This window comes from Phasianus colchicus, chromosome 38 (assembly GCF_987193195.1).
Source record: "Phasianus colchicus chromosome 38, bPhaCol1.hap1.1, whole genome shotgun sequence".
Classification (NCBI taxonomy): domain Eukaryota; kingdom Metazoa; phylum Chordata; class Aves; order Galliformes; family Phasianidae; genus Phasianus; species Phasianus colchicus.
In genome coordinates, this window is record NC_143473.1 from 197,114 (window position 1) to 216,969 (window position 19,856).

The 19,856-nt window shown below is 47.9% G+C and overlaps 3 protein-coding genes across 6 annotated transcripts; 1 reads left to right on the forward strand and 2 right to left on the reverse strand.

The window, feature by feature from the left end:
- Window positions 1-1,625: 1,625 nt before the first annotated feature.
- Window positions 1,626-6,726, reverse strand: LOC149913334 (uncharacterized). The gene is made up of 10 exons (XM_090129981.1): window positions 6,621-6,726; window positions 6,373-6,508; window positions 5,237-5,409; window positions 4,705-4,764; window positions 4,381-4,479; window positions 3,605-3,664; window positions 3,294-3,392; window positions 2,870-2,947; window positions 2,680-2,790; window positions 1,626-1,927 (listed from the first exon to the last, which is right to left on the reverse strand). The coding sequence occupies exons 3-10, from the start codon at window positions 5,363-5,365 to the stop codon at window positions 1,628-1,630; spliced, it is 936 nt and encodes a 311-aa protein (XP_089986107.1). The 5' UTR covers window positions 5,366-5,409; window positions 6,373-6,508; window positions 6,621-6,726; the 3' UTR covers window positions 1,626-1,627.
- Window positions 6,726-13,612, reverse strand: LOC149913335 (RANBP2-like and GRIP domain-containing protein 8). 4 transcript variants are annotated; one of them, XM_090129984.1, is made up of 7 exons: window positions 13,497-13,611; window positions 11,764-11,857; window positions 9,214-9,281; window positions 8,666-8,767; window positions 8,316-8,432; window positions 7,575-7,728; window positions 6,726-6,836 (listed from the first exon to the last, which is right to left on the reverse strand). In XM_090129984.1, the coding sequence occupies exons 1-5, from the start codon at window positions 13,502-13,504 to the stop codon at window positions 8,429-8,431; spliced, it is 276 nt and encodes a 91-aa protein (XP_089986110.1). In that variant the 5' UTR covers window positions 13,505-13,611; the 3' UTR covers window positions 6,726-6,836; window positions 7,575-7,728; window positions 8,316-8,428. The 4 variants fall into 4 exon arrangements, 3 of the variants coding, with proteins under 3 accessions (XP_089986110.1, XP_089986111.1, XP_089986109.1); XM_090129985.1 differs by lacking the exon at window positions 8,316-8,432 and having other exon boundaries at window positions 11,223-11,857; window positions 13,143-13,612; XM_090129983.1 differs by lacking the exon at window positions 8,316-8,432 and having other exon boundaries at window positions 13,497-13,608.
- Window positions 13,613-13,781: 169 nt separating this feature from the next.
- LOC149913336 (ATPase family AAA domain-containing protein 2-like) lies at window positions 13,782-19,785 on the forward strand. Its single transcript, XM_090129982.1, has 6 exons — window positions 13,782-14,112; window positions 16,140-16,277; window positions 16,416-16,606; window positions 16,916-17,039; window positions 17,147-17,240; window positions 17,520-19,785. Exons 1-3 carry the CDS (start codon window positions 13,984-13,986, stop codon window positions 16,563-16,565), a joined length of 417 nt encoding a protein of 138 aa, XP_089986108.1. The 5' UTR covers window positions 13,782-13,983; the 3' UTR covers window positions 16,566-16,606; window positions 16,916-17,039; window positions 17,147-17,240; window positions 17,520-19,785.
- The last annotated feature ends 71 nt before the right edge of the window (window positions 19,786-19,856 follow it).

Below are 19,856 nucleotides of genomic sequence, written 5' to 3' on the forward strand. Positions count from 1 at the left end.
CGCCCAATTTTTGATTTGAACAAATTGATTGCACCTCAAGTTCGCCGGGTCACAAACCCATGCAGGAGGGAGCGAGCTCCTCTTGGCCACCAACCACAGCTCTCCCGTATCATCACCCAGACGGATTTCTCCTTGCTCCATTCCGACAACTGGGGTGGCACTGGCATCATGATCACGTTCCAACGCTGAGTTGGTCGTGACCAGCCCCATGGACCAGCTCCAGCTGCACTGGATGCACCTGGCCAGGTGACTGCAGCCTTTCCCACTCCTACAGCCTCTTCCTGCAAACCTCACAGCTAAACACCAGCACAGCTCCCTGCCGGCCCAGCTGCTAAAAGGACGTGGGGGCTCACATATATCTTCAAATATCTTCAGCAAGTCCCGACATCATTTCTGCCACTGTTGTGTCCTGTATCAAACAGTGTGCACGTTGAGTGTAAACATGAAAACACATGAAGCTCCCATCTACTCTGTTCCCCTAGGGATTACGTGTGAAATAGCAAATGGTTCGATCGTGTATCACAACAGAACCTGCTTGTGTTACAAAATCAACAGAACGCCATTAGCACAGGGCCTTATCAACACCAACTGCACAAAGAGACCGAGGAGAGAGGGCCCATGATATGCTGATGTTATTTGAGCTGCCTCTGGTTGCAGAGGAAACCCCGGTTCAATCAGTGCTACCTATGCTGTCCTGTGCAGGTGCCTGAAGTCACAAGCTGCAAGAGCATTCACAGATCTAAACGTGAACATTAAGAACTCCATTCGGGTAAGGCACAGTAATTCAAATTGTCATCGTAATCTGTGCAGAAATATTATTTCAGAATCAAACTTTCCAGTGTGATCATTTAAAACAGCTTCTCCTTGTCAAGAGAAACAACAGGGAGTTCAGAGGGACATTCAGCAGAGAACAAAGCCAAAGTTCCCATGCTGCTTTGCCGCATTTTGTCATCAATTTCAGTCAATCTCGCACAGAAAGTAAACAAAAATGTATTTCCTTTCCTAACGCCCAAGTCTGCTAAGCACATTTATAAAAATGTATTTCCTGAGATGCTTGGACACTATTGCAACAGCAATCGCCTGTATGTATGTAAAATATGTATGTAAAATATGTTTTGATACACAGTACAAAAATCAATAAAATGATCTCAAAAAGTTCAGTTTATGAGAAGTGGGTTTTTTTTGCTGTACTTTTCCATTTCTCTGTTACAAATTGATGTTTAGCAAAGACAGCCAGGTTTCTGTCATACATACACCCTGAAAATATCCACTTTCTATGTGTATTAAAAATACCCGAATATCTGCAGAGAATTTACCTTAATATCATTCTCTAGCTGTCTTACACACCAGTATATCAGCCTAATCAGGGGCATGTGTAGTTTAGGATTCACAAACGGCATCCACTGCAGCTGCTCCGCAGCCATAGGCAGCAGCTGTAAAAACACACAAAGGCAAACTTACATGCAGAATGTCAGCTTAGCGTGTGAGCAGGCTACAAGTGACAGCAAGCCTCCAAAAACCAAACCCCAGCAAACCAAACCAAAACCTCAAATTACTCCCGGAGTCTGTCAGATTGCACGTGCAAGCACTCACTGGTCACGGCCTGTAGAGGTAAAGAATTCCCTCCTTAGACAGATTTTAAATTACACAGGTTTGCATGCAAAGCAGAGATATGGCGTGTGAGCTCAACTATCAAGGCCAATACCAGTGCTACAAACCCTTCACAGAACAAAGGAAAGCAGTAAAAGCAGAACTCCAGAATACCACATTGATTTCCAAGCCTTGTTATCTCCAGAGAGGTTCTTTCGCTAGACTGAGGTTTCTGACCGTCCTTTCTTTCTTGTCTCTGGAGTTTGCTAAGGTGCTCATCTGAGATCCAATCCATAAGAACAGTCAGGAGCCCATAAACTTCAGAGTTCGGTGGTAGCTGTAACACATTCACATCATCAGCTATTTCAGCTTTCAACTTGACGACCTTCTAAACCAAACAGTAGCAGACGGACATGCCTGCCAGCGTTAGTTCTGACAAATTATGCATCATTTAACGGAAAAGGAGACAAAGCTCAGGACAGAAGTTACCGGCAGCCCGTGGAAGACATTATCTCTGAGGAAGCAGTAATCTGGAACAGGCCGTGCCTGCTCTGTTGGGCCTTGTATCTAGGGCTTGAGAAGTCCCCGCTGGCTGCGGGAGAAATACGGGCAGCTCCTTGTTAAAAAGGAGTCTGCAGACAGCTCCCACTTGGTACAGGTGACCACGCCATCACCTGCACGGACTTGTCGTTGTGTCAAGGGCCAGCAGGGAGTTCTCATGTGAACTTGTTTAGTTAGTAGAGATCTTCTCTTGTAAGCAAACTAGACCGCAGCTTGGATGACCACAAAGGAGGAGGATGAGCAGAATCTGATTTTGACAGATGAGAGAGAAGGTGAGAGGAAAACACAGCAAACAAATAAAAAGTAGATACATACACAACATAAAATTCAGAAGACAATTTTAGCAGCAAGCTTTACTCTTTCCATTTACTGCCTGCTTCCCCCAAATAGACTCTATTCTTTCTGTAACCTAATACCTATTAGAATGTAAAAAAGTAGCAGCTACATTTTTGTATTTCAACAGGTATACAGAGCATGTTCCAATGCCAAAAGGCTTTTGAGTGAATTTTTCACCTTCCCAGTTCTTACCTTATCCCCTTTTGATGCTGCCCTCACTTCTTCCTGCACAAAAGGTGTCGTCTGTTGTGCCACTTCACGGGTATCCATATACATCTCTGCCATTATAAACTGATGTTTCCACTACAACAAAAAAGAACCATGAATTCTATTTTACTTCTTACCTACGAAGGAAGCATGCACAGATAAGAAAAAACCTTACTTCCAGATAGCTGAAATGAGCTTCTCCTGTCCTTATTTGTTCATTCAAGTACTTCTTCTGAACAATCTCATCATTTAACTGAAAGAATTGAAAAAGACTCAAACATCAGTGAATGGAAAACACTTTTTTTTTTTGTAAACAACACTCTGAAATCCTTTGACAGAGCTCCTGAGCAGCAAAGTGATTTAATAAACAACAGTTCTATTCTTTCTCTTCTTTTCATAAAGAAGAAACATAAAAGAACACACTCCAAAAAATGCCTAAAGAATTCAGAAACAGAGAGGGTGAGAATAATTTTATGCAATCACACCATTCCTGTCTCGGACAAACCAAATCATCAATTTTGAAAACATCCTGTTCAGACAAGTAGCGGCGCTAACTCAAACTTGGAAAGTTACTGATGGTAGGAAATAATTCCTCTTGCCTGTTTTCTCAAGGATTCATTTGCTTCTTTGAGGTCGTCCCGACATTTGGAGATCTCCCTCAGTGACGTTTCTAGTGTTTTCACTCCTGCATCCTTCTGCTGTGGAAATATCACATTTCAAACATGATTAACCAGAGTATTCTAGAAACAACTACAATTTTAGTATTAAAACAATCCAACAAACTTCCATTTCCACATCTCAAGTACTTTAAAGAGAGAAGCATAAAAGCTGGCAAACACATAGTGGCTTCAGATAGCAAACACCAAGCGAAATGGCACGTAAGGCAATAAGCATCCTTAAATTACCGCACCTCTTTTAGTTTATCCAGGCAGGCCTCTCGCTCCCTTAGAACATCTTCTCGTTCTTGGAGCTGGAAAAATCAAGGGAAAAAAGATGAAGTAGCTCCAAAACCTATTCCATTTTCACTTCATCCTGACTTTGCCTGCATATGGGGTTTCGTTTTTATTTATGACTTTACACAACAGCTGACTAGTTGGAAATGTGGTAAAGGCCATCTATGCTCAGCTCCCTCTCACACTAACACAAATGACTTTGACTTGTGGCAGCACTGCCTGGCATTCTGAAACACAGGAAGCAACTCCAACTGGCTGTTCATGTAGAAACAAAAGACCTTTAAAAGTCAGCATTTACTTCCAGAACTACTGGTTAATGCAAATACCTGCCAGGAGAAACAGAGTCTGATGCCCTGAACTCTAGATTGCTATTTGGTTTCTTCAGTTAGTGCGAAGAATCCCTGGTAAAGATCCATTTCCCTGTCAGCATTTAGGTCAGCTTCAGCAGTTGAGTGAGTGGAAAGTTTTAACTCTGTGTTAATGTGAACTGCTGCCTCAGCTTGACATTAAGAACAGAGACAGTACTGCTTTCATCAGCAGTCCTGAAAACAACTGAAGCTACTGAGTAACCATGGGAGCAGATGCACCCAAAAAAGGGTCAGAAAGTAATTTCATGCATTCATGCAATTCCTGTCTTGGAAAACCATCAATTTTGCAAACATCCTATTCAGACAATTAACACTGTTTACTCAGACTGATACAGTTACTGATGGTAGGAAATAATTCCTCTTGCCTGTTTTCTCAAGGATTCATTTGCTTCTCTGAGATCGTCCCGACATTTGGAGATCTCCCTCAGTGACGTTTCTAGCGCTTGCACTTCTGCATCCTTCTGCTGTGGAAATATCACATTTCAAACATGATTAACCGGAGTATTCTAGAAACAACTACAAGCTAAGTGGCATTTCAGTATTCAAATAACTTCCAATGAATTTCCATTTCCACGTTTCAAGTACTTTAAAGAGAGAAGCATTAAGGCTGTCAAGCTCATCATGGCTTCAGATAGCAAACACCAAGCGAAATGGCACGTAAGGCAATAAGCATCCTTAAACTACCACACCTCTTTTAGTTTATCCAGGCAGGCTTCTCGCTCCCTTAGAGCTGCTTCTCTTTCCAGGAGCTGGAAAAATCAAGGGAAAAAGTTGAAATGGCTCCCAAAGCTGTTTGATTTTCACTTAATCCCGATTTTGTCCTGCAGATGGGGTTTTGCTTTCATTTATGGTGTTACACTATGGGTGACTAAAGTGACTGCTATTCCCTTGAAGTAGTATCATTCCATAAAACAAACCGTTTCTCTTTAAAATCTCTCCCTGAAATCTATTAATCCTTACCTACATGGTAGGAGGAATTTTACTAGCCAAAGCTGTTTCCAGGTTTGGATACAGCTGTAACTCCTTACTCTCCCTGAGAAACCTAAGATCTGTGCCTCACTTCCAGTGTTAGAAAAGACCTGAGGCACAGTGAAAGGAGTCAGATGGTGTTTCCCCCTGCATGTTTTATTTGTTACAAAGTGAAAATAGTCATGTAGTAGAGGTTTGAGAATAATTCTCTGCATTTAGTGACAAAAACTTTTGTAAAGACTTCATTCTTACTTTCATGTTTTGAATTTTAACTTCTGTCTGAGTGCCTTCAGCACTGCTGCCAGTGCCCTGGGGAGATGCAGAAAGATCCTGCAGAAGTTGTCCTGTATTTTTCTCACCAGGAGTTGGTTGAGGTTCCATAGCAGTAGCACTTTCACTTTCCAATTCAGTCCCGCCTGTGACACCTACCGCAAAGAACAAAAATTTGTGGAAAACAGATGATGAGGTAGCTTAATATGGAGACAATTTTTGGCACCTACATTGTAAATTTTCCTAATGATATCCAGAACATCTTAAAGTAAGGCTAGAACTTTTCAAATAGCACCATTATTTAAGAGTGGCATGGGAACTGCAAATCTGTAAGGCTTGGTTTCCCCGCAAAAAAAAGCAACACAAAAATCAACTTGGACTACTGAATAACTTCGAGTGTTTGAAATTCCAGAAGACAGTAATAAACAGCAACTAAAGAGGACTTGTTTCAAATTACTCATGGGAAATCTGTGCTTTTTACTAACTAATCTCAACCTATTACCAGGGTAGCTGCTACTGAAACTTTCACTGTTCAAGAAGTCATCTTTTAGTTCCATGCTCCTGAGACAACCAGAACACTGCTCAGTCTTTGAAATGTAACAGACAGATATATAATATAAATATCATATATATTAATATATTTACAGGGTATATAATAATCCACCTGAACGACGGATAGTAGGCTGACTTTAGGTTGACTTTGCAAGTTAGGATTCTTACTGGAACAAGAGTTTTCATCACTTGCTTTATTTTGGACTAGGCATACAGAACAGCTATAGAAAAAGCAGTTTTCAAGTAATTCTGAGTGGTCTTTGGAGCATCTACTTGTTCAAGTTTAAAGGAAAATTGTTGAAGAGATGCTTTTGTATTAGCTTTGCTTGGATTCTGGCAGGCAACACGCTAGGAGGCAGTGGGTTCGTTTCTCACCATTCCAGTCCCACTGACCTTCCATTGTAGCAAAGCCAGATCCAAAATTCTCTTGTGCAGTATTAAGGCTGGCTTTGAAACTTGCAGCACATTCAGTTAATGGGGGGCCACATGTTTCCCATGGAGCTGGATTTGGGCTTTGGCACAAAACACAGTTTTTTGCAGTTGCTTTCTCTGGAATAACAACTTACCTGTTAAGGGAGCTTCCTGAAGATTTTGTGTTCGCTGAGAACCATCAGAACCATCTGTTCCACGGCTTTTAGCAGGCCATCGATGAGATGACACACTCACACTGGAGTTATTACATTTAATTTCCTGAATTTCATTCTGTTAAAGACAGTGTTTCAATTAAGAGAACATAAAGGTATTCCATAGGTATTTGAAGAAAACCTAAGGAATGATCCCTACGCTCTTGCTTTTAAACCTCAAGTGTCTTTACCACACAGGAGCACCATTCCAAGCTTGTCTCCAGAGGTATTTTCTTCTCTGCCTCCTGAACATGGAGCACAGCATCTTGCAATTTATTGCATGAGCGGTACAGTGCAACAAGTCTGATGTTAAGTTAGACGTCATCAGGTCTTGCACGGAGTTCAGCTTGAGTCACATAAAAGAGCTCATTCCAGCCATCTTCAACTTTATATTCTTGTAACTTCTCCTATTAAACATGAAGGCAACACAATTAATTTTTTTCCTGCATCAGTCTTTTCAACATCCACATTACCTGACAGTTTGCTCACCTCCACTACACAGACTACAGACTTGCTGGAATTACTCCAACATCTTAGAAACGAGATAACAGGGGAAAAAACTTCAGTGTGCCTCTTGTAGATGCTAAGTTAAGACTGTCAGGCTGTTTGAGACAGAGACAGCACACCTTGTTACAGAATAGCTGCTCCAAATAGGACAACAGAAAACCAACAGAAGCCTCTAAGAACCTCCGTGTCCCTGCAGCTGTGCTACATAAAACTAAGTGCCAAAGTGACACTGCATAACTGAAAGCATTTACACAGTCGTTGAGAATGACAGCACTTCCTACATTCTGCATTTTTAAACTCAAAAAAACAAAAAGCAGCTTAGTCGCAACAGACACATCAAGTACTGCCTATCTAAACTCAACTTCTTGGATATTATTGCTGACACAGTTTCCCCATATTTTTGAACGCGTCAACCTTCAAACGCGTGGGAAAGCCCAGAGCTGCAATTTTCATGCAAGCTAAACCAAAACATCAGACAGCAAAGAAATTAACATGTAATAGATTTAAGATTCCTGATGCTAAACTAATTTAGCCAAGGAAATACGCTGAGAGATGACTAGATGACATGCCAGAAGCACCCAGTCAGATACGGAAAGTTTCTTCAAGGCACAGAGCAGAGATGAGAAGCTGGAATTTACCTTCAATCTGAGAGCAGCAGCATTCCCAAGGAGCAGCCTGGCAGCTTTCTCCACCCAGTATTTTGCTCTTCCATCACTGATGTCTTTATTACAGAATAGCTCCGCAATTTCAGCACCAGATCTTTCTGTATATTGGGTTCAGCTCCAGAGAACGCTAGTTTTCCCCATGCACAAGCAAGACAAAAAAGGTTACTGGGACCTTGATCTTGCAATCCGGATAGAACGAAAATGGGAAAAGAAAATAGGAAAGAAAATGATGGCCATTCTACGGACCCAAATATTCCAACTACAACTCTCAGTAAATACTTTCTGAATTCACTCTGAAAAGGCCACCACTAGATTATAGCACTCAGATAACTGATGGAATTCAGAAGAGACTGAGGAAGAATGCCAAAACCAGATCCTCTTCCTCTACAGCTGCTTACTGCTGTATGTAGGCAGCTGGACTATGACTTCTCGTCTAACTCAATATTGTGACTTATGGAAAAAAAGAAGAAGTACATCATCAAGGGCAAGAGCGCTTCCCTCTGTTGGCAACAGGACTTTCCAGCACACCCTCCCCCTGCCCAAAGCCTGAACAAAGGAATTTTGATCGAGACGTTCATATGTATGCACTTGCCTAATCAGCACTTTATTTGCCCTGCACCTCTCTACCTCTGAAACAAAACCACCACCAGCAACAAACAAACAGTGCCACTGAAAAACACCCTCGGTCGAGTCTTCCAGTTGCAACTAGATTACCATCATCCCTGCGAGGCAATTCCACTGCAGGCACAGACCCTTAGTCCAAAGGGCAACAGTAAGACTATCACAGCAGCTACCACAAGGATCAAGTCAGGACACAAAAGAAAAAATCAACTGGAAAAAAAAATAAATTAAAAACTGATGCCAATTCTACCAAAAAAAGAATCCTTTCTTAAGTACGTCATAGACAGATGTGGCAATAAAAAATGTACATCATACAATTTAATTTGTCCACAAACAACACATTTTCTCTCTGAGCTTAAGGAATGCACAGCACAGATGCATTTTAAAAGTCCATTTACAAAGGAAGAAAGCTGGACGTGACTGGGGGTCACTGGAGCACTTACCTTGTAACACCCAACAGCTTTTTCTGTCTCGTCCTGATTTGTCCAAGAAACCTGTGTGCTCTGGGATCTCTCTCTTGGACACTGAGATAAGTAGATATATATCTACAGAGCAAGAAAACCCAGAAAGATCAATACTCTCAATAATACAAGTCCCCCCACACTGTGTAGCTAAAGCTAAAGGGAATTTAATCTGTCAAATGGAGAGCAGGGCTACATTTCTTTCTAGATACTTGACCTAGACCCTAATGTGAGAAACATTATTTTTACACGTACCAGTGCTACTTATTTGCCAGCAAGTACTGACGTTCATTAAAAAAGCAGCAGCTCACAGAACGAGACGCATCATATGATGAAATAAAAGCCATGAATTCTTTGGTGCCACATAACTAATGCAGTTGCTCTTTTAGAAGGATTTCGGTGGCACCCAATCCTTCCATTTACTGCTACCTTAAGAAATGGCATGATCGTGATCTTGATTTCTCTACTTCAACTAGCTTTTCTATTACACTTTCGAGAACAGATCAACCACATACATCAACACGTATTACCTTTTAGCAAGTTCATATTCTTTTATTTCAAAATACAGCTTAGCACAGATGAATCCTTTCAATGATTTCTGAATGGAAAAAGAAAACAAACATGACAGGCACATTTCAGACGTACACTACTTTTAAAGTAACTGAACAGGGAGAGCACTCTTCTTAGCAACGCATAACACTGCTAACAGTTAATTACCATTACTTCTTGTATTCAAGCCTCTGTTTCTGAAAGAGACGGGATTAAGAAAGGAATCTTGTTTCCAATCACGGGCAGAGGCTACCGAAGGAAAACTGAGGCGACTAGCAAAGCAAGCGACCGATCTTTATACTTGGTACATTTCACAAACACTTCTGACCAAAGAAATTAGGAGAATGGGTCCGCTACAGTTGAGCTTTTTGTTATTGCTGCTGTTGCAACGTAACAGTGTTGCAGGAGAAAACAAATCCTACAAACTGAGTGAAGATGTTATCCCAGCTCCTCCTGCTCATGCTTCTGCCATCTTCCCCTCCTGCCAGCTCTGCCATCTGCTTTGCTTTTTGTACTTTCACTTTTGTTTCCTCCTTCTACCCCTCCATAGATACCTTTGGAGACTTACGTTTCACCTTTCACTCACGCAGTGTGTGTTGTGAAGGGGCTGAAAACATCAGAAATAGACTACTGCATCCAAAAAGCAGATTCTACCTGCATGAAGGAGCTAGAGAACTAGTAAGTCACAAGCAAAAACTTCACGTCAGACGTAAACTAAGTAACGTGAAACAAGTCTCTGTAGTCTAGATACGCCTGAATTTCATCTCCAACCCTCTTCCCACCCCCAAATAGGGAGGGGGGAGGGGGGAAGTTATTCACGCAAGTCTCCTAAGCTTCAGTCTGTATTCTGAAGTAAAACAAGGACACTCTGACATACGCCAGAGCATATCATGCTTGATGCATGACCATGCTTGACATCTCCTTGTAAACAGGGTTAAAAAGAAACTTCATCAGGCATGTTGGCAGCCTTGAAAGGCTCTCCCTTCCAAAATCAACACAAGAAAACCAGTAACTATTTCCACCACTGACTGTGCTAGACATGAGTTGTAAGCATCACTGCAAGGATGAAACCAAACCGCAGAACTTGACCTCGAGCACAACAAGAAGAGAGGCGATGGTTTTTGTTGAGCCCAACAGGAATCTCAGAACGGTTAAAGAGCATCTCTGAATTTGGCAGCGGTACGCTCCACACTGCGTAGTCTAAACAGCACCCAAGTCAGCTCAACAAAGCCACAGGAGAACTTTGTTGCTGTTGGAAAAGCTCAACATGAAGATGCACGCTGCCTCGCACTAAGACCCTGCTGCAGAACGGCAGCCCGCGTGCATTCACGCTCTGCAACACACTGCCAAATCTGCTGCCTCTGCAATAAAACCCACTCACAGCAGCAGGGCAGCACCTTTGGGGATTAAATAGCTCCCACTAACTGCATTGGTTGGCTCTCTACGATCTGTGCACCGTTTCCAGATCGCAGGGAATCATCTGGCTGCCAGGGATAGCAGCAAAACTCTACTGGCCCAGCTCTCCCTCTCTTTTTCCTGACCTTCCACAGCGCTGCCACACAGACAGGAACATCAACCACACAGACAGGAATATCAACCACGCAGCACGTGAAAGAAAACCAGAAGTTAGGAACACCTGTCCCCTATTTGGGTTCTTCAGTTCCACAAAACCGGAGGGATCCGTACGGACTCACAGTGCTGGGCTCCTCGTAAATCTGCCGAGGGCTCACCGGTTTCAAGAGCGCACAGCCCTGGCAAACCATCTTCCCAGCAAGTCAGCTCCGTGCCCTCCCACACAGCCGCTTCCCTCAGCTTCCACTCCCCCTGCCATCCGGCCTCCCACGCACCAGGCCAGGCCACGGCCACCCCTCAGGCCCGGCACCCGCGGGAGGAGCAAGGGGGCAGGACGGGCAGGGAGCAGCCCCCATCGTGACCCGGGGGAGGCCGCAGGAGCTCCACTGGCGGTCCCGGCCGGGCCCACGGCACTCACCTCTCTAGGAGAAGAGGCGGCGGACCGCACAAAGGCAACGTATCGCTCCACCTCGGGCTTCGTGCGCCGTGCCATGGCACCGAACCCGGCCCTCCGGCCAGCACTTGTCGTCGGTAGAGCGCTGGCCTCGCCACGGGAAAGAGGAAGCGGCGGGAAGCCAGCAGTCGCGCGTCGTGCACGTTCCTGCTCAGCACTCGGCCAAACACCTCTGCCGAGTGCTCCGTGGGTTCTGAGCACTGCGCCGCGTGACCTCACAGTCAGGTGGGGAGCCTTGCTCACAAGGGAACTCGGCTGCAATGTCTGTAACCCGACTAAGCCTGTTGCCGGGGGTCTGGGCGCTCAGTCTTGCCAAAGAGGCCCGTGCTACACCAAAACAGATGGCACAGCTCTTTCTGCTCCTCCTTGAACCCCGGACAGGGTTTTCAGGGAGAAAACCAGAACGAGAAAGAGGAAACCGGACGTTTCACCTGACTGCTGCCTACCCCAGATTATTCAAGGGCATCAAGGCTGGACGTGCTTGCAGTGGCTCTGCAGACCTCACCTCCGGGGTGGACACATCGCCGTATGAGTTCCCAACTGCTGGGACGGGTTCTCCAGATCCTTCCTGCAACCGGGGCTCCCCAGCAACTGTGAATCTGGATGATGATAAAGGAGCAGGGCAACTGGTGATGCATCTTTCTTAATTACTATCACTGCGCTACATGTCGTTATATTATGACGCGGTAACGATTAGACCCACTGCACTGCTTATTTCCTTTCCTGCTAAGCTTATCTTTTCACTACAGGGCACTGCTTTCTTTTCGTATTGCTTTGAAATAGGCAATAAAATAAGCTTATGCTTTCCTTGGTGTCTACGTCCTTCCTGTTGACCCAGTCAGTAGTCAAAAAAAAGGTAAAAAATAAAACGCAAGTGAAGGTAAGGTCGGGCAAGGGAAGTTAAGGAAACGGGGAAGGGGAGGGAAGAGGGACAGGGAGGGAACAGAGTGAAGCGGAGTGAGGGGAAAAAATAATAAAAATCTCTCTGGAGGAAGACCAACATCTTAAAAGCATGCCCAGAGGGATGCAAGGGAATTTGCAAATGAGATCAAAGTTCTCGAGTCCTTACCCTGGAGTTCTCTAAGGCTCCTATCCACCAATAAAAGTCATCAACACGAAATATCTCCACAAACAAACAAACAACAAAGAAACAAACAAACAAAAAACCCATATCATGTATTTTGGGGTGGTGCCATTCAGAACGGCAGTTTGGGATTTTCCATATTGACTATTTACAAAAAAGGTAAGGTGAACTACATTGGAGTATCTCCCTTACATTTCAGACACTCAATGAGAAAGTCTGCACAACATGAGAAAGAAAAGGGAAAGGGAAAGGGAAAGGGAAAGGGAAAGGGAAAGGGAAAGGGAAAGGGAAAGGGAAAGGGAAAGGGAAAGGGAAAGGGAAAGGGAAAGGGAAAGGGAAAGGGAAAGGGAAAGGGAAAGGGAAGGGGAAGGGGAAGGGGAAGGGGAAAGGGGAAGGGGAAGGGGAAGGGGAAGGGGAAGGGGAAGGGGAAAGGGAAAGGGAAAGGGAAAGGGAAAGGGAAAGGGAAAGGGAAAGGGAAAGGGAAAGGGAAAGGGAAAGGGAAAGGGAAAGGGAAAGGGAAAGGGAAAGGGAAAGGGAAAGGGAAAGGGAAAGGGAAAGGGAAAGGGAAAGGGAAAGGGAAAGGGAAAGGGAAAGGGAAAGGGAAAAAAAACCTTGCTCTTAGTGCCTAGAGAGGATGTTCCACCATACATCTGCAGACTTTCTGGACAGCAGGTTTTATCTTGAAATGACTAATTTCCCTCTGCTGAACAGAAATGTCAGTTTGTTTCAGAAGTTCTTCAGTTCTACAGAGTTCCCGGAAATCACTGATTGTAGCCCTCCTTTTACTTTGGGCATTTTACCTCAACCTTTATAGACGTCACAGAGACCAAAGCACGGCTGAACAGATTTCACAGTTGGGCTGTGGTTGGATTTTATGATCTTGAAGCTCTTTCCAACCTGAGCAATTCTATGGTTCTGTGATCCCATATCCATTCCAAGTCCATCCCATATCCAGAGCCCATCCCATCCATATCCCATTTCCCAATATCCCATCCCATATCCATCCCATATCCATATCCCCACATCCCAATCCCAAATCTCACATTCCAATCCCACATTCAACATCCTACCCCACGTGCCAATCCCACATCCTATATCCCACATCCCAATTCCAAATCTCATTTCCAGTCCCTCCTCCCAAGCCCATCACCCACCTGTCCATCTCAATCCCTCATCCCAGTCGCAATCCCTCGTCCCCAATCCCAATTCCGATCCCAATCCCACCCCCGATGGCAATAGAGACCACCCCGAGCCCCCACCAACAGCCGATCCGCCCCGCGCCCGGCCTCTCATTGGTCAGCGGCAGTTCCGGCCCGCCTCTGATCTCTGTCTGATTGGTCGGCGGCAGCGCCGCCAGCTCCGATTGGCTGAGGCACAGAGCGCGGGAGCGGCCGTTGCTTCCGGCTCGGAGCCGACCGCCTTTCCTCTCAGACACCGACGGCCCCGCAGCCGCATCCGCAGCCGCATCCGCAGCCGCAGCGCGCCGGAGCTGTCCGGGCAGCACCGAGACGGAACCGCGGCACGACGGGAGCGGTGCTGAGGAAAGCGGCGCCGGAGGTGTGCGGGAGAACGGCTCCGGGCCGGGGAGAGGAGAGGAACCGCGCGCGGCCCCAGCCGCCCCGCCCTTCCCTCTGCCGTGGGATGCGGGGATTTGGGACGGCTGAAGGACTCGGGGCCCCAACCGCCTTAGCGCTGCTGCCCGCATCCGGCAGCACGACCCTAATGCCTCCGAGCCCTCCAGCGCTGCTCCCGGTGCCCCCCGGGGCTGAGGTGGGCTGTGGGTACGGGGGCGGTGGGGGAGATACGGGGGGATGTGGGAGTTTAGGGGCTGTGGGGGCTGCAGAGGGGCTGTGGGGTAATATGGGTATGGGAGGGGGGTATAGGGTAATGTGGGGTGTAGGGGGATGTGGGGAGATATCGGGGGATGTGGGGTGTAGGTAGCTGTGAGGGGAATGTTGGGGAATATGGGGTTGGGGGGGCTATTGGGTGCTCTAGGGGGCTTTAGGGGGGCTGGAGAGGGATATAGGGCTGCGTGGGTTATAGGAGGGTATGGGGCTATAGGGCTCTGGGGGGCCTTCGGGGGTGGATATAGGGGTATGTGGGGCTATAGGGTGCTTTATTGTGGCTACAGGGGAAATTTGGGGCTATAGAAAGCTGTGGGGACTATAGAAGAGGTATAGGGGATATACGGGAGAAGAGGGGACTATGCGGGGGATATAAGGGGATATGGGGCTATAAGGCACTGGGGGGCTTTAGGGAGGGTTTTGGGGCTCTAGGGGGATATAGGGTGCTATGAGGCTATAGGGAGCTGGGGGGACATGGGACTGTAGAGGGCTATTTGGGGAGCTACACAGTTCTGCGGGGAGATCATAAGGGGCTCTGGATGGGCTATAAAAGTGTTATAGGGGGATATGGGAGTATAGGGGGCTTTATTGTGGCTATAGGGAGATATGGGGCTATAGGAAAATGGGGGGACTATAGATGGATTATAAGGGGATATGGGGGGATATAGAAGACTGGGGGACTCTGGAGGGGGGATATAGTTCCGATGTTGGGGGGCTATATGGAGCTATTGGGGAAGTTATACAGTTCTGTGGGGAGCCTATAAGGGGTAGTGGGAAGGCTGTAGGAGAGTTCTAGTGGGATATGGGACTATAAGGGGCAGTGGATGGGCTTTAGGAGGACTATAGGGTGATATGTCGCTCTAGGGGGTGCATGGGGGATATGGTTCTATAAGGGGCTGTGTGGGGTCATAGGGTGATAGGGGGCTATAGGGTGGGCTATAAGGGTTGTGGGGCTAGAAGGCTCCCCCCTCCCTTTAAAGGGTTAATGGAACTATAGGGGGTTGTGGTGGGCTGTGGGAGGGTCTGTAGGATAATAGTGGTCTGGGGAGGGTCTATAGTGAGGGTTGTTATACAATAAGGGGTTGTGGGGGGGACGTAGAGGGGCTGAGAGGGGCAATGGGGGAATATAGGGAGATGTGGGCCTATAGGGGGTGAATGGAAGACGTGGTTCCAGAAGTGACTGTGTGGGACCCTAGGGTGATGGAGGGCTATAGGGTGGGCTATAAGGGGATGTTGGGCTAGAAGGCTCCCCTGCCCCCCCTCTCCCTCCCTTCCCCTTGGCTTTAACCTATCCATAACAGGGTGGCTGAAATGCCAGTCATGAAACTTAAATCAGAATTGGAGTTGTATTGGAATAGAGTAGGATTGTTTTGTGGTCTTAAATCTGAAACGTGTTTTCTCCTTGGGCTTCAGGTACAGATATTGTTTAATAATGACTTTGAAGAAGGTTTCGCTATCCAGTCTCCTGATCAAGAAGGTTTTTGGAGGACTTAATTATGAGTAGAGTTGCTGCTGAACGTCCACTTCCAACAAGCAAGCAGTGAGGTGCATCTCAGCCTTTGCTCACTGCAAGGTACCAGCCATTCAGTCTGTGCTTTGCGGTGATTTTCCATCAGCACTTCTGCTTGTATGTGAGCTATGTTGGGGGTATAGGGGGATATGGGACAGAGGGAGCTGTGGTGGGGATATAGGGGACTGTGAGAGGCTATGGAGGGGCTATAGAGCTGATCTTGGGCTGTGTGGGGCCATAAGGTGATAGGGTGGGCTATAAGGGGATGTTGGGCTAGAAGGCTCCCCTGCCCCCCTCCCCCTTCCCCTTGGCTTTAACCTATCCATAACAGGGTGGCTGAAATGCCAGTCATGAAACTTAAATCAGAATTGGAGTTGTATTGGAATAGAGTAGGGTTGTTTTGTGGCCTTAAATCTGAAACATGTTTTCTCCTTGGGCTTCAGGTACGGAAATTGTTTAATAATGACTTTGGAGAAGGTTTCACTATCCAGTCTCCTGATCAGGAAGAAAGAAGAAGGTTTTTGGAGGACTTAATCACAAGAGGAGCTGCTGTTGATCCTCCACTTCCAAGAAGCAAGCAGGTGAGGACATTGTGCATCTCAGCCTTTGCTCACTGCAGGGTACCAGCCACTCCATCTGTGCTTTGCGGTGATTTTCCACCAGCACTTGTGCTTGTATGTGAGCACCAGGCATCCGCTAACGCTGTCTGATAGCTTTAGGCTGGGCAGACACGGGAAGCACTGCCTGCAGCAGCAGCAGCTGAGCTCTGTGTGGCAGAGGAAGGAATGCGGCGTCTGGAGGAGCAGGAGGAGGAGACCCCGCGTGACTCTGCGTGTTCTGCAGGGCCGTTCCTCACAGACTGCCACTGACAGACGTTTGGGGCACTGCAGAGCCTGTTGGTGCGGACGAGGTAAAGCAGTGTTGATCTGTAATGCCATTTGATCTGCGTGCATGCAGGATTTCCCTGTGTTTGTATGTCTCAGTGTCTGTGGCCCTGGTTTTGTTCAAAGATGTCAGACCTCTGTGTTCCCCCTCCAGCTGGTTCTGAAGAGCCCTTCCATTTTTGAGAAGGCTGCGGATTTAGTTCAGCATCTCCTGATGTGTCACACAGATTCAGGGCTTTCAAGAAGTCGCTTCTTTGAAGTGTTTAAGATGGTGAATTCTGCCAGACAGAGTGCTTGTCTAATCAAACCTTTTAACCCCAAGGTTTGTTCTGCAGGTCCCGATGATGGCACAGGCATTAAACAGCCTGGAGCTCGTCGCTGGGGAGAGGCTGTGCATTGTGTTTTGAAGGGAGAGATAGAGGAAGGGTTTGAACAGTGTTGTGCAGGAATGGAAAGCTGGTAAGAGAAGAGGTGTGCGTTCAGAGAGCGAGGGCTGTATGGCTCATCTCTGTGTTCCAGCAGGAAATGCAAGGCAGAACTCTCTGCTCTCTGTTCTTTCTTGCAAGGTTGCTGCCCCTCAAAGTGCACTGTGGATGGGCAGCGCGATGACAGCTCAAGGATGGCAGCAGAAGATGCAGCACAGCCCTCTCCAGCAGCAAGGTGCACTGATTTGTCTAGCTAATTCTTGAAGTAGAGGGTGTGTTTTGCTTCCAAAGTCAGTGGCTTGATAGCCTTAGGATGGCTCTGGGGCTCTTCCTCTGTAACTCACGTCCTAAGGCAGTGAAGGTGTTCCCTTGGTCTGTACAAGTGGTTCCTGTACAAAGCCATGGTTGTCTGCCTGTAACAGATAGTGAAGGTGATGGTTTTGTGACTGCAATTATGGAGTCAGCATTTTAATGGCAGTTGCACCCCACTAACATGCAGCTTTTTCTGACACAGGCAGGAGATGGGCAGCAGGACTGCAGCTCCTCTGGCAGCTTTGCAGCTACGTCAGGAAGCAGAAGACGTGGATTTAACAGAAGAACTCAGTTACTGGGACGTTCCCCTGTTCTTCCCCTACCTGTCCCCTTGCCTCAGCCCGGATTCCTCTTGCATTCTCGTAGGTGTCCCTTCCATCCCCCAGGCTGCTCCTTGCTTCCCCCAAGCTAATCCTTTACCTTCCCATAACAGACCACCCGCAATTTCCTCAGAGCCCCAATAGCTCCCTCAGTATTTCCCCAGCAAGACCCCGTAGGCACCCCACAACCCCCCAGAGAGCCCAGAGCCCCTTACTGACCTCCTCAGACCTGGTACTCCTCCCTCATTGCTGGCCAAAAACCTCACAAACCTCCATAGTCCCCAGCAGCACCCCATATCGCCCACTGAACTACCACTGAACCCCCTTATTTCCTCCCTCAGACCTCCCTTAACACCTCCAGGGCTCTTTACCGAACTCACAGAAAACCACACTCCCTGACAGCACCCCTGACACCAATACCAGGCCCCTCCTCTCCCCCTGCACCTGCAGGCTCTGTTGTCATATCCATCCCATGGGCGTATATCCCCCACACCCCGCCACAGAGCCCCATAACTGCTCCAGGAGCTCCTCAGACCTGGTGCACCTCCCCCACAGCCAGCCTGGGACCTCACAGAGCCCCATAGTCCCCAGCAGCACCCCTTATCCCTGCTCTGGGCTCCCCTAGATCCCCCCTATTTCCTCCTTCTGACCTCCCTAACCCCCTCGGGTCATCCCTTGGATCTCACAGACCCCCACAGTCCCTGGCAGGACCTCCGTCACAAGTCCAGGACCCCAGTAGCCCACCTGGGGTCGCTCCTCACCCCCTTTTCCTTTCAGGTCCCATACAACCATACGGTGCTGGGGCTGGGGTGACTGCTGCGGAGCTGAAGCAGGTGTAGGGCACAGATGTAGGTGAAAGTGATGTGGGGGGCATTGAGGATATGGAGGCACAGGAACATGGGAGGACATGAGGGGATGTGGGGATATGGGCCACAGGCTGCAAGAGCGGAATGCTGCGCAGGAGAAGGTAACGCGTGAGGTAAAGGTGGGACTTGTGGCTGTGGGGGCGTGGGGTGGCATGGGGACGTAGGGGGGCTGGGGGCACGTGGGGAGGGGTTTGGGGTGAGAATGGGGGATGAAGGGCGGTGTTGGAGTGCATTTCTTGATTTCTTCCTGAGAGGGGGTTGGGGTTCCCTGTGGCCCAAAGGTGGAGCCCTGATCCATAACCCCCCATAACCCCTTATCACTTGGCGTGACCCCAAGGCTCCACATGACCTATAACCCTGTGAGCACCATAACCGCAGATGAGGCTGTGGACAGTGATGGGTCTGTTCTTGGGTTGTTCAGGGGGTACTATAGGGTGGCTCTGGGGCCGCTGTGGATCAGCTGCCTGTAACGTCCCCTGACCCTCACCTTGCCCACGTCTTGCTGGGCAAGATGGGGTTCAAAAGGGCAGTGGGGGGCTCTGGGAGAGGTTTCATGATTGGAGCAGATTCACCGCCAGCTCCGTGTGGGGCTACGTCAGCCCCACTGAGCTGTGGGTGTGTCCCATAGCTGCCCCGTAGCAGCCCCAGAGCCATCCTAGAGCACCCCAGAACAGCCCCATCGCTGCCCACAGCCCGTGGCCAGCAGCAGTTCCACCACCAGCTGTGTGTTGGGTAAAGGCAGCTCCTTGGTGTGGCTCTGCCCCGTAGCTGCCCCAAAGTGCCCCTTTGGGGTCCTCCCATAGGTGTTCTTTAGCCGTCCCACAAGTTTGCAGGGCTTCCCCACATCCCAGCAGATCCCCCCGGTGCCTGCGGGGTGTGCGAGAAACGCTCTCATCACTGCCGTTCCGTCAGGCACAGCTCTCGGTGCAGCAGCAAAGCTCGTCCATTATTGCTATGGCATTACTGCACTCTCCCTCCTCGTGGTGAGGGACAAAAGGCGCAGCTGCTGCGTGAGTTCCTTCTGCTCCTGCAGCTCTCCTCCCGTGGCAGTCCCTGCTTGCCTGTTCCCTCTTGGCTGGGGACTGCAGGCTCACAGTCTATGCCACGCATCTGCTCTGCTGTTTTTCCAGATGAGGTCTACGGCCAACCTGTTCCTTTTGGGTTATTGTGTGCTTTTCTATGCAGACAGGCAGGCAGGATTTCTTACAGCTGTTGCATTTGCTGTGTCTCAGGCTCCGTCCTGCACCTGTGCCTTATCTCGTGTGCAGTCTTCACCTGACCCTGGTCAGAATGTCCTGGCCCTGCTGTGCTCTGCTCAGCATCTGTCTGCTGAGCAACAGCACTCTGTCACTC

Excerpts from the sequence above, each read along its gene's own strand:
- LOC149913334 (XM_090129981.1), bottom strand. The coding sequence starts at position 5,365 with ATGGAACCTCAACCAACTCCTGGTGAGAAAAATACAGGACAACTTCTG. Across the intron at positions 3,393-3,604 it reads GCCTGGATAAACTAAAAGAG|CAGAAGGATGCAGGAGTGAA; the intron begins GTGCGGTAATTT and ends ATATTTCCACAG. Across the intron at positions 2,948-3,293 it reads ATGAATCCTTGAGAAAACAG|TTAAATGATGAGATTGTTCA; the intron begins GCAAGAGGAATT and ends CAATTCTTTCAG.
- LOC149913335 (XM_090129983.1), bottom strand. Across the intron at positions 9,282-11,763 it reads GCGATGTGTCCACCCCGGAG|AAATCATTGAAAGGATTCAT; the intron begins GTGAGGTCTGCA and ends TTTTCCATTCAG. Across the intron at positions 8,768-9,213 it reads GAATATGAACTTGCTAAAAG|ATATATATCTACTTATCTCA; the intron begins GTAATACGTGTT and ends CTTGCTCTGTAG.
- LOC149913336 (XM_090129982.1), top strand. The coding sequence starts at position 13,984 with ATGCGGGGATTTGGGACGGCTGAAGGACTCGGGGCCCCAACCGCCTTA. Across the intron at positions 14,113-16,139 it reads CGGTGCCCCCCGGGGCTGAG|GTACGGAAATTGTTTAATAA; the intron begins GTGGGCTGTGGG and ends CTTGGGCTTCAG. Across the intron at positions 16,278-16,415 it reads CACTTCCAAGAAGCAAGCAG|GCTGGGCAGACACGGGAAGC; the intron begins GTGAGGACATTG and ends TGATAGCTTTAG.